General features: G+C 38.5%; 1 protein-coding gene across 1 annotated transcript in view; it reads left to right on the forward strand.

Annotated features, from left to right (window-relative positions):
- Window positions 1-13,331, forward strand: part of LOC146481004 (puromycin-sensitive aminopeptidase-like) — a 28,008-nt gene that overhangs the window by 11,480 nt on the left and 3,197 nt on the right. Inside the window, exons 11-20 of the mRNA XM_085108691.1 lie at window positions 355-367; window positions 881-985; window positions 1,850-1,910; window positions 2,037-2,146; window positions 3,039-3,102; window positions 3,797-3,930; window positions 4,856-4,990; window positions 8,556-8,775; window positions 10,877-11,184; window positions 12,257-12,309. Coding sequence (XP_084964817.1) covers window positions 355-367; window positions 881-985; window positions 1,850-1,910; window positions 2,037-2,146; window positions 3,039-3,102; window positions 3,797-3,930; window positions 4,856-4,990; window positions 8,556-8,775; window positions 10,877-11,184; window positions 12,257-12,309 — 1,203 coding nt within the window. The remainder of the gene's footprint in view (window positions 1-354; window positions 368-880; window positions 986-1,849; window positions 1,911-2,036; window positions 2,147-3,038; window positions 3,103-3,796; window positions 3,931-4,855; window positions 4,991-8,555; window positions 8,776-10,876; window positions 11,185-12,256; window positions 12,310-13,331) is intronic.

Consider the following 13,331-nt stretch of genomic DNA (forward strand, 5'->3'; position numbering starts at 1 on the left):
CAGTGTCTTGGGTATGGTGGGCTTCAAAGTTCACCTGTTAGACAAAAGCCTTGATCACATCCTGTGTGTTTGGTTACAGTACATTCACATTGGCTATGATACTTTGCAAAATTTAAGTTTATCAGTACAGTGTTGTCTAGTAAAGCAAACATTGATTTTGCGAGACTTCAAATTAATGTAAACTTTGACAATTAATTTTCAAAACTTGTGATTTTATGACATAGCTTTCAAAATAAAAAATAGTGATAATCATGTATGCAACATCTGTGTTAGCTTGTGATGTCCCTCAAAAACTTAACAAAATTGTCTTACTTTCTCTTTTCTGTTCTGTTTTCTTTATGTCCTCATTTCAAGTCACCCAATTGAGGTAAGTTAGAACCATACATAGCCATTTAATATTTGATGATCCTGCTTATCCAAAAAAAAAAAATCACCCTTGCCCTTGGGCCTTCAGTTTTTATAAAGCATCTATTAAACATGGTCAAAGCAGTCAAAACATGCACATAACCTTCCTGAAACATCCTCCATGCTGCCTGACACAGACACTAGAATCCTTCCATTAATAAGGCTCAAATAATTATGTCGACTGTCAGGGTTAGCTGTTTGAAGCTGTACATATTGTTTAGTGTTTGAATTTTTTATAATATTATCATATGCAGCCAAAACTAACCAATTTTGAAATGCACAGTTTTCTCTCTGACAAATGCCTTCTTTGTAAAGCACCCCTTAAAGTAACCTATGAGCAAAATTGATGTAAGCTCATGGTGGTTTAAGCTCTAAGTTGCTCTATGTGGAACTATTTACATGACTCAGTGCTAGCTAGAACGTTTGTTTATGTCGCTATTGTAATCCATGTCTTCTCCCATCTTTTCTTGTTTAGGTCCCAGTTGGACATCCAGGGGAGATAGATGAGATTTTTGATGCTATATCATACAGCAAAGGTGCATCTGTCATCAGAATGCTGCATGACTATGTAGGAGAAAAGGTACGTAACTAAAATAATGCCTCAATTCCCATTGCAGACTTGTAGTTACTGACATGCATTTCCTAATGACCAGAAAGACTTGCAGAGCCTTACCTGTGTTAATACGTAACATGTGGTTTACTGTCAGTGGTATTAGAGTAACAGTGCTGTGAAAATCAATCTCAGTATTTGAAATGCTCAACAGTATCATCAGGTAATTTTGTCTCAATGATGATCAATGGATCTTGTCATGAATTCATTTTTGCATAGATCGATGAAAATATTTGCAATGAAATGATAGTTGCATTGTTACACACGTGTGACTGTCCTCTTTAAGAAGTGTTTTTCAGAGTATATTAGCCACTGCATTTTTAAAATTAGTATCGGTTAGATCTGTGTTAATTTCAGTGGGATTTCCTCACCTTCATCATTGTGATAAAAAGATAAACTTTTAACTTTTGTTGCTAGGGGTGATCATGCCATCATTTGCACTTTTGAGTTAAAGGTGTGCAAAGCACAAGGAAATGGTCTTTGTGCATTCATGTTGTGACTGTCTTTACTGGCCAGTGTTACGACTCCATGGAAAAGCCTTCTGTTGTGGCCAATCACTCCATGTTAGAAGAACTAAGCAAATGTTTTTCTGGGGTTGATAACATTGAGATTTGCTGACTTAAGAAGTAGCCTGTGAACAGGCTGTGAACAGGCTCCCGATTGGCGTACAGAGCTTGCTCTGAGAGTGATTTTTTGTCGATTTTTCTCTTCACTCACAGGCTTCTTTGGAATTTGCTTGTGAAAGTGAGACTGAAGCCAATTAAGTTGTTGACTCGTCAGTGAATTTGAGAGGACTTGGTTAATTTCTTGTGTGTGTTTCTTTTTAATTTTCAGGCTTTCAAAGATGGGCTTGCTTATCACTTGGATAAATTCAAGTACAGCAATGCCACAACTGGTACGTGTAGCTTAAAATAAATTATCTTTATCTGGCTAGACAGAATTTTTTGTCAAAGGTTATAATCAGGAGAGTAATAATTATATTTATTTAATTATTGCTGTGTGGTTGTGTGTTAAATTTTAGAGGACTTGTGGGCTAGTCTGTCGCATGCTAGTTCCAAGCCTGTGGCTGCTGTCATGGAAACATGGACAAAGCAAATGGGGTTCCCTGTGCTGTCTGTAACTGCGGAACAGGTATGTGGACGACAATGTGCTACGTTAACTTTCAGTATTTCAGTTCAAACAGTCTTTTACTTTTGGTGGTCACTCCTGTACAAAAATTCAAGGTGAGACACCAAGGTTCAAGCAATAAGAAATCTTGGTACCTTGTGGGAATCATATGTGATGTGGCAGAGCAATAATTCACTAAAAGGCAAGAGGGAGAAAAATGAGCCTCGTAACTTAGGTGGATTATACGGAGGAAATGGGTTGTAATTCACTGAAATCTTTTTTATATATAGTAAAAATCCTTTATTGCATATGCTAGTGTTCATCATTTGATAGAATACACCATGTTATGTACAAAAGAGAAAAGGAGAAGGAAGGTAGGGAGGAAAGACAGAAAGGAAAGAGTTGAGAGATAGGATGGACTAAAGGAGTGAAGCAAGAAAGAAGAAAGGGAGGGGGGAGGAGGTGGGGGTGGAAAGTAAGAGAGGAAGTTATGGAAGAAGAAGGAAGGAAGGGGGACCTTGTTGGAAGGATAGGAAAAAAGGGACAATAAAGAGGTAGAGAGGATAAAGGGGGGAAGTAACAAAGGGAAGAAAGAAGGAAGATAGGTAGGTAGGTAGGTAGGTAGGTATGTAACAAGGAAGGAAACCAGCAGTAACAGAAAGAGAAAATTGGCAGGATGGATGAGAGGAGGGCAGAAAGGAAAGGAATAAGGAAGTTAGTTTATAATAGTAGGTAGGTAGGTAGGTAGGTAGGTAGGTAGGTAGGTAGGTAGGTAGGTAGGTAGGTAAGTAAACAGGCAAAATGGAAGGGAGGAGTTGGGAAGGAGGGTAGATGAAAGGAACTGGAGGGAATGTTCTAGCACAAGTATTCGTTTGTGAGTAAAATTATTGATAACTGTTGATTGATTGTATATTAGAAAGGAGATTCAAGGGAAGTCACAATCTCACAGAGCAAGTTCTTTGCTGATGGGGTTAGTCAAGGTATGATTACATCACTGATCTCTTATCTTCTTTTTCTTCACTTGTTGAAGAAATTTTTCAAATTTGTGACTGCTTAGAAAATTAGCCATTTTACTCGCAGAAGAAGGTTGATCTACAAAAACCGCGTGTAGCTGCCATGCATTGTGAACCTTGCTAAATAGTAGTAATATTTTAAAATATAAAAATTCTGTACTCAGAGCACAATTAAAACTAACAGATAACAGATTCTTCGGAATCTCTCGAAGCGGATCCAGTGTTCGGTATTGTTAGCATCCAATCAGGAGAGTTAATTGAGATAAAATTACGTAAGCCCTCCTTGAACAGAGAGAATGGCTTCGAATTAGCTAGCATCTATGACACCATCTTAGCTTCCTCGGGACCATTATTGAATGTAAAGAAGGGTTACATATTATAACCCTTCTTGACATTCAAATTTGCATTGTGGCTGACGAAGTTTAGTGGATCCGAACGAAATATCCCACTTTTAAGTTTTAATTGCACTCTGAGTACAGAATTTTTATATTTTAAAATCGTGATTTCAGAGCAAGAAAACAATATTTTTGATTCCAGTAGTAATATTGTTATCCTTAGCCATTTTATAGTTGTCCCATGTTACCTTTGATGGTAAAACAATGTATGCTTGCAACAGTACCCAAGGATTCCTGATAAACATTCATTTCTCCTTATGCACCAGGTTCTTATCATTGGCAAGTTCCAGTTAACATATCATCAAGTGTTCATCCTCAGAAGAGCGTGGTTAGTACCTTACTGGATCAGACCTCTTGCACTTTGACAGTGAATGGCATTAAGCCAGATCAGTGGATCAAGGTGAGTGGTTAACACGATACTATTTGATCTAAAGTAGTAATGTTTAGGCAGTGTCGCCTTGATCAACGGGAGCTGTTTAGTTGACAGATACAGCTCGAACCAGGATCACCATTACCTAATTTGCATTGATTATAATATCATAAAAATGATAATGATGATGACGATGATGACGATGATGATGATGATGGTGATGCACAGGCGGCCTAAGCTCAAGCTGTGTGCCATGATCATTTTGCGAAATAGCGGTCACGGTGCAAATATGAGAGTTCGTATGGCAATATTTATGATCGGGTTTAGGGAGTACAAATACTGGAAAGTTCTCAATAAAAATGACCTTCCTTTTATGGTCTATTGCTTACTGTCTGTCTGCTTCTTTTAATAGCTTCAAATCAGCATAAGAAGTAAACAGACAATAGACAATACACCTTAAAAGCAAGGTACTTCTGTGGGTGATGATGGTGATGAAGCTTAATATGCTGATGCCGATACTAAAAGTCTACATCTAAAGGTTACAACAATTAGGAATGTAACATGAACAGTTTAATCAACAGTTAATCAAGATCAGTGCTAATTATCATGATCATGAGCATTTACAGGCATTGCCAAAACATTTGTACTTCAAATCAAATTATGTAGCCTGTTAAATTTAGGATTGACCACAGTACTGCAAAGTATTTTCGTAACAATCATCACCAACCTTCTAATCATTTCACGTTTCACTGTTCATTCTTTGGTAATTTTCACATCAAAACCGAGCGATGACATGGTAATTTCACACAATGCCCATGATATCATTAGATACGAAGACAGTGTGACTTATATCACAGTAATCTAAACTGCACAATACAGAGCTTGCAATTGGCTAATTTCAAATTTGGAAGAGGTAATAAAGGAAGTTAGTCTCAACTGATGCTCCATTTTGCAGTTAAATCCAGGCCAAGTTGGTTTCTATCGAGTGCAGTACTCATCCGCCATGTTGGAACTTCTTCTACCAGCCATCAGTGACAACAGCCTTCCGCCAAGAGACCGACTGGGGCTTCAGAGTGATCTCTTCGCTCTGGTATGTGGAGTGTATGCATGTTATAAAACTATCAAAACACCCTGTGATATAGTCTGAAATGTCAGCCGCCTCCTCCCCCCTAACCCACAGCGGGCGGGGATTAGGGGGGAGGAGAGGGCTGACATTTCAGACTACCTGTAATTGTTTATACCGCGGTGAAAAATAAACAAAAAAAAAAAAATAAAATAAAATAAATCCGTTAAAGATACAGTGTAAGATTTTGACTTTTAGAGTTCAAAGGTCGTTTTTTTTTTCTTTCTTTTTTTTTTTTTTTGAATCTAAGAGTTTACTAAATCATTTTATGATTTACTTTAAAAACTTTCAGTAGCTATTAAGTGAATTGGTTCTCCAGATGTCACGCATTCAAACTTCTCCTTCATTAAAAAAAGAAAGAAGCAAAAAGTCGGAAAAGGGAAGAAGAAACGGAAATGGAGAAAAAGTGGCGCGGGATGATTTTTTCACTCTCTCTAGTCCCTTGTTGTCTTCGCTCGACCCTCGCCCTCCTCGTGATTTATTTCTCTGCATTTATGTCTCTCCTCGAGCGCGAAAGAGGCCTGTTTGGAGACGAGAGCATTCATTTATTTATTTATTTATTTATTTATTTCTTCCTTTTCCTTTCCTGCATTTACACAGTTCTCCTCTTTAGCATTAAAACAAACAAACAAACAAACAAACAACTTCGAACACGGAAGACGGACAAAAGTACACATATACCACCAGCCCCATAGCAGGGTTTTCAACTGTTTTGTAAAGTAGCGGACATACTTTTGAAAGCACCGGACGTGAATGTTTTCTTGGCGCCGTAAGGCGCCTTGCGAGCGCCGAAGGCGCAAGCACCTAGGGGGGTCTGGGGGCATGCCCCCCCCCCCCCCGCCCATGAAATTTTTAAAATAGAATACTCAGAAACGCCATTTCCAGCGTTTCTGGAACCAAGGAAACAGTTTCCTAGGCAATGCTGGCGCTCACTAAAATTCTCGGTAAAAAGTAAATTACTGAATGAAAATGATCAGTTGGTAGGGGGAGGGGGAATGGCAACAACAGAATTTTCATTGGCTTATTATTATTCTGTCATCCTCTAGTCAGTATGTTCATGAGATGCCTTAGTAAGAAAAATATATAATACAGTGATAAAACAAAAATCGCCAATATTGATCTCAAAGTACCGGACGTGGAATGGCAAACGACCGGACGAAACGTCCGGCCTCCGGCCTCAAATGAAAACCCTGCCCATAGCACAGCGGCCCACGCTTCCTTAAATTGCTTTTAATTGTTATTTTTAGCTGCATGTAATTGATATAGTTTGTTTTTAAATTTTTTTTTGGTGAATCATAAAACGATTTAGTAAACTCAATGTCCCACAAAAAAATTAAATTTGTAATCTCAGTCCTTTGAGCTCTCATCGTTGACGGACTTTTCGCATTTTTGTCTGACCGTGGTTGAGTCATCTCATCAGAGCGCTATCCATCTTCAATTGTCAGTTTTATTGTTTTTTTATCCGTTTATTTCCCGTTTTTTTTTTTAAATCAAGGTCCATTGTTTTTCAACTCTCTTATTTCTGAGGTTACTAACTTTTCATCTGTTGCACCCTTCAGAAAAAGACTTAAACATTCCATTATCGACAATTACTGATTCTATATTTATAGATTGCAAATGTTCTTGCTGTTTCCTACATCTGTTCATCCTGTCTTTTCTTGTGAGGAAACCTAAGCGTACAAGCCTCAATGGTTTTTATTATGTTCCCTCGCCATGTATTTATTATTATATATTGCAATGTTAATTAATTGTTGGAAATATTTACTCATGATGGCAAATAAAGCATTGTATTGTATTGTATTGTTTTAGGGTAGAGATATTTCACCCCTAGCCACTAAGCTATCCTTCCTACATTACGCTAAGGTTAGGTCGATACCTTTTTCTCAAATCGATCCGATAATAGTGCGATTTATTCGCCGATATTTTGCATTTTTCTCGATATGGATAGCGATATTGTGATGTGAACCCTGAAGGTAGTGCCTCTGCTATAAGGGAGCTTAAGCCCGGTTCATACGTCGAACTTTACATGAGCCGAACCTAATCATTTGGTTCGGCGCATGTAAAGATCGACGTATGAATCAGTTAGGATCGACAGATTTGTATTTGGGTCGACCCGCCGTTCTATTCGACTGCGCCAGTCGAATAGAACGGCAAAAGTTCGACTTCGATTCATACGTCGAACTTTTACATGTGCCGAACCAAATGCATACGTTACGTATAAATTATATAAATTATATCTATCCCAGAGGTCTACGCGTTCCATCGACTTGGCATGCGCAAAGGACTTCATTCTGAACAAGATGACGGGAAAAGAGGAATGTGCTTGTTCTTCTTGTTTAGAAACAACTAAATATACTTGTCTGAGATGCGAAAGATTAAAAAAAAAAGAATCTATTCTTGATATGCACACGCACTTCAAACTGACAGAAACTTTCCAATACAGGCTATATCAAAGGCGAAGCCTCAAGACTTCTCAGAACAAAATCTTCAAAAACAACATTTGAAGAAAACATTACTCTATTCAAACAGAGGTTACCTCGATAACCTTATAGATAAAACTCTCTCATGGAGAAGTCAATTTCAGCGAAAGAATGTCGGCACTACAAAACAAACAAAAAACGCGCAAAAACATTTTGCCGTTTGTTACGGAATATCGCCCTTCAGTGCCTAACCTAAAACCATTCAGATGAGTAAATGGCACTTGATAGAAACTGATCAGCCTGTGCTAAGAGAGATCTACAAAGACCCTTCCCTACTTTCGTACAGAAAAGGGAGATCTTTGAAAGATTTACTCGTAAGAGCAAATTAGCTTTGAAGGTCATACTTCTTCCTATCTCGACCAGTAGGAGCCGTGTTTGACCTGTCTTCATTACTGATTTTACCAAACAAGCTCTTCCATGTCAGAATTCATCTTTCCCGCCATTTTGAATCTTGTTGAGTAAAAACAACAGCCGCTCACCACGAAAATCTATTTTCTCACTTTAGCTTTAAGTTCGACTTCAGTTAGGTTCGACGTCTGAATCAACTGCCGAACTTAATTATTTGGGTCGACCTTAATAGGTATTAGGTTCGGCTCATGTAAAGTTCGACGTATGAACCGGGCCTTAAGGAACGACGGCAACGACAACGCCGCAAAACAATAGGTTTAATGAGCCAAAACAATCGCTCTGCTCGTGCATTTTACATTTTGGTACATTTCTTTGCCATCCTCTGCAAAACAACAACGTGAAATGACCACATTTAAAGTTTTGTGGAGAACGTGAACGCACGACGGTGAATTTTTCATTTTCTTTCTTAACTTGTACGCAACTCCTACCAATTTGGTTCCTGGATAGTTCGCCATTTTTCGTGAGCGAGTGGAAATAATCGCGAAGTAGCACAAATGAAATAAAGATATATTTTCGGGTGACGTTTTCGTTGCGGTTGCCGTCGTCGTTGCTTAATCTCCCTATAAATAAGTAGAGAACGTGTAATTTTCTGGGCTGACGCCTAACCATTCTCTTTTTGTCTCGTGTACTGTGTTTCTTTCTAGTGTCGCGCTGGTCTCGTACCAGGCCCCGACGTCCTGAAAGTAGTTGAGGCATTTAGGAACGAAACAAACTACACCGTATGGAATGACCTCATTTCCAACATGGCTGGTATTGGGGGACTCCTTCAGTATTCTGACTGCTATCAGAGCTTCAAGGGCTTCTGTATCGAACTTTATGAACCTATTATGAAGAAGGTTGGCTGGAATGCCGTTGAAGGAGAAGGTAATCGTTGACACGCATGTTCCTCTAGAGAAAATAACAAGATTTAGGCCCCGTCTACACGAGCAATTTTTATATGGCAATTTTTATGTGGCAATTTTTATTTGCCCGTGTAGATGATGAGAAATGACCAATTTTTATGTGACAACTGCATTTGCTGAAAAGCTGGCTTGTTAGTTTTTGTGTGGCAAAAAAAAATTGCCACATAAAAACATTGTCCGTGTAGACGAGATGCCACATAAAATGTGACAATTTTTTCAACCTCATCTTTAGAACCCAGTCCCTACAGTCCCTAACATTTGTGCATCCAGCATGGCGCCATCTTGCTTTTTGCCTTTCCATGGACATCTCCCCTGTGCGAAATTATTACTGACGCAAATTAACAACAAATATTTGTCGATCCATCTACACGGGCAAATAAATATTGCCACATTCAGTTGCCACATAAAAATCGCTCGTGTAGACGGGGCTTTAGCATCGCGTTTACGAGAGACGGCAAACGTCATCATGCCGTTTCACGTTTCACGTAAAATAGCGTAAATCTTTTGACTTAAGCTTTATTTTTGCGAGTTTCTATGAAGCTGTTTTGTGACCCACTGTGGTGAGTTCATAAAGAAAAGTGCGGTAGGAGTGAGTTATGAAGAAATTTAAACATGAAACTTAATTTGCCCTAGTATGACTTGTCGGAAAAATTATTGGGTACTTGTTTTCAACAATTAACTACTTATATGTATAAAAAAGGAAGAAATACTTACGTAGTTCTCACGTGGAAACGGCAATCGGCAAAGGTGAAAAAATGGCGGGAAAATCATGGCCACGTGGTCTTTTCTGCCGTTCGTGTTTCACGTATACGCGATGTGGGAGACACATCACGAGACCGTAGAGAGATTTAGAATGGCGTTTTCGGCAAACGTGAGATTCGCGTTTATGCCTTCTTGGTAAAAATGTGAGTTCATTGATTAGAATAATGCAATCTACATGTAATCTGCCTTTTGATGCTAACGCAATACTACTCAATTTTACTGAGAAACGAAAACAGCAAGTGGCAAATGAAAGATGAACATGGTCACGTGGCCGTTTTTGCCGTTTATTGTAAACGTAACTCCAGATCTCTTTTTGTCGGTATTAACCCATAACGCCCCAATGTCAATGTACATCTTCTCTTCACTGTTTCTATATTTTTCTCATGTTAGTAGTTGGGAGAATTTGTTTAATAATAAAGACTTTCCACCCTTGGTGATCATTTCATTTATTCGTTTAACCTGTTGTAAGGAGAAATTAGATGGTGATCGGTATTGGGGCTTTATGGGTTAACTGGTTTTATTAAAAACTGAATCATTGTATAATGCAATTCGAGGGATTTGACTGGCTTAGCGGCCATGGTATATGAGCCATTATACCATGGCCGAAAAAAAGGCGACCATTAAATTGTCTGCTGGTTATTCTTGCACAGCGGAATCAGTAAGATGTAGGATATTGCTTGATTATTTTTAATAAAACAATTATTCCACCTGCGCTTGTTGGATATGAGATGATTATAGCCACCTCGGTGCTACGCGCCTCGTTGGCTATTTACCATCTCATATCCAACGCGCGCTCGTGGAATAATTGTTAATAAGATGAATAATATATGTAAAACATTGGCGTAATTCTTTAATCTTTCTCTGCCCTTCAAATGTAATCTGTTATCAAAACAACTGATGTAAGGTTCCATGTATAAAAATGTTAATATTTTTCAAAAACCACCGATTTACAGTTAATTACTGTTTTTTGAGTGGAAAGTTGAACTATTTGAGCCTCTCTTTGTGTAAGGTTTTATTGATATTGCATTCCTTAAATTGTTGTACATTGTAAGAGCATTGAGATTTTAATGTAATGCGCTAGAAATTAATTATCATTATTATAATTATTATTATTATTATTATAATTATTATTATTATTATTATTTTTTTTTTTTTTTCTTGCTACTTAGAGGTCTACGTACCTACCTACCTACACCACCCTACTAGCAATGTTGATTTGTAATGATCGTGTCTGTGTGTCTGTGTGTCTGTGTGTCTGTCTTTCTATCTGGCTATGAACCACGTTCCTTACTGTCCTCTAGGACACCTTGATGCTCTCCTCCGCGCTCTGATCGTTGCCTGCATGGGTAGATATGGTGATATAGCTACCGTGGCTGAGGCGTGCAGAAGATTTGACGCCCACTGTAAGGGTGAATCGATGATCCCTGCAGACTTAAGGGCACCGATATACAGCACTGTTCTTAGGCATGGTGATGGTAGCACCCTGGAGGCTGTAATGAAGCTGTTCAGAGAAGCTGATTTGCACGAGGAGAAGGTTCGACTGATGCGAACTATGGGAGCTGTATCACAACCTGAGCTCATCAAGAAAGTTTTGGACTTCGCGATGTCAGTGAGTAGTCATATTCTTTTAATCAGAAAGCACTCCCTTGCACCTTTGCATTTCATCCCGCAGAAAATCACCTTAGCACAAGAAAGTGCTGGTCAGTAGTTTTCTATGTATGGTCACACTAAAGGATGGATTTCATTCACAGATTCGAAAGTGAAAACCGTGTTGAAGAGCATAATAAACAACATCACAGGAAAGTACTGCTCACTAGATTTCATTTCAATGGTCACACTTTAGGATTTTAGCAACAGACTGAAAAGTTAGAACCCCCTTGTACAGCATAATAAACAGCACCACAGGAAAGTTCTGCTCAGTAGCTTTTATTCGAATGGTCTCACTTTAGGATTTCATTCATGCACTTGGAGGTTAGAATCACTTTTTATAGCGTAGTAAAATTTACCAAAGGAACTGAAATCCTGAAGCTGCTGTCGTCTTCAAGGTGAAACTTAACTTTTACCCGAAGACTCTAAGTAAGAACCACGCCCTCGACCCACGCACATCGGGTTTTCTTTTTATAAGGGAAACTACACACAAAAGAAAAAAATAGGAGCGTTTTTATAGGTAAAAGGATAAAAACCTTGCTTGTACAGTTTTTTTTTTGCCTCAGCTATCACATAATAGCAAAAATTTATTATCTCAAATTCCAGCTTATGAAGTCCGAACGGGGTAATGGTTGTTCGTTAAGTTGTGTCGTGTCAGATATGTATTGTCGCAGAATGAATGAAAGCGTCTGGTGATTTTTTTTAAAGGAATGCTGAGGAGTGTTTAAAAGTTTTCAAATAAACACTCAACAGTTCTTAGATTGAAAGTTATGTTATGAGTTTTAAAAAAAAAATAAATCGTTTGAAGCGCTGAGTGAATTGTCAGTCAATAAAAGTCTGGTTAATAAAGTCCTGTTTCCCGCAGTAAGTTCAGTCGTTATCCCCTTTAATTCCAAAGTTATGAAGTTCTTTCTTTCTTACCACCATTTTCGTAACATATTCTGACTAGATGGCGAGATCTTGCTTCAGTAGTGTTCTTTCACTGTGTAGCAGTCAGTATTTACTATCGAAAGTTGTTTATATTTACTTCATAGGACGAGGTACGTTCCCAGGATACTGTGTTTGTGATTGCGGGTGTCACTGGCAGGTCAGTGGCTTCAGTGTTTCCGTTTACAAATGTCAATTGTGTTGTATTTTAACTCGCATTCATCCCCCCCCCCCCCCCCCACGACCGCCCCGCTTTCGCTAAGTGCAAAGCAAGTAGGAAAATGTCTCCCCCCTCCTCTATCCTGGATAAAGTGCTTGTCAAGTGCATCATTGTCCCTGTCAGTATCTCGCAGCAAAGTTTCAATGTCAGTAGCTAGAGCTAGACCAGCGACCGTCTGGTCAGTTCTACCGTCCAACCTCTAGCAGGGTTTATTCTGATAGTTTATTCCTGTAGGTCCCCCATCGGATATTTTAGGGGGCTTTTATCTTGCGGAAAGGGGCACAATAAATTTTAGTTGTAGCACAGAACATAACAATACCAACGATAACATTTTGTTGCAAAATTAATATTCTGACATATGGTCAAGGACCTTTTACAGTCAATTCAGGCCACGCGTGAACAGTATTTCCAAGAATGAAATGAACATTCGAATTTCTCTTTGTAATGTCTGACGCGTGAATGGAATGTTGGACATTTCTCTGGAAATCGTTCCGAAAAAGACGCATTAACTGAAAAAAAGATTCAAAAATACTTGGGAAACAATTGTTATTCTTGAAATATTCAATTTTGCAATGCAAAGAAAAATTCATAGCTTTATACCGTCAATAAGCTAGGGAAATTTATACGGGAACTCTGAAATCTCGTCGGCGATTTTCAAAACTGACATGTAAATTTCAAAACTCCGTCCAAATTTCAAAAATATCGTTCACGCGCGACCTGGGTTGACTGTAAAAGTTGCTCTGATAGCAGTTAAAATTTGTTGTGTAGCGTTTTACAGGTTTTTTGTGCAGTAAAGCTTCAAAATAATATATCCATGTTCCCAAAATGTTACCCATAAATTATTGTCAAATCTCTAGTTGAAAAAGGAACATACATGTAGCCGTCCTGTGGAAAATTTGTGCGCTATATTTGACGTACCTCTGCAAATGTCTTGCTTGAAAATATTGTTATTCGTGGTAATG

The sequence above is a fragment of the Pavona decussata genome, unplaced genomic scaffold (assembly GCF_977016875.1).
Source record: "Pavona decussata unplaced genomic scaffold, jaPavDecu1.1 SCAFFOLD_51, whole genome shotgun sequence".
NCBI lineage: Eukaryota > Metazoa > Cnidaria > Anthozoa > Scleractinia > Agariciidae > Pavona > Pavona decussata.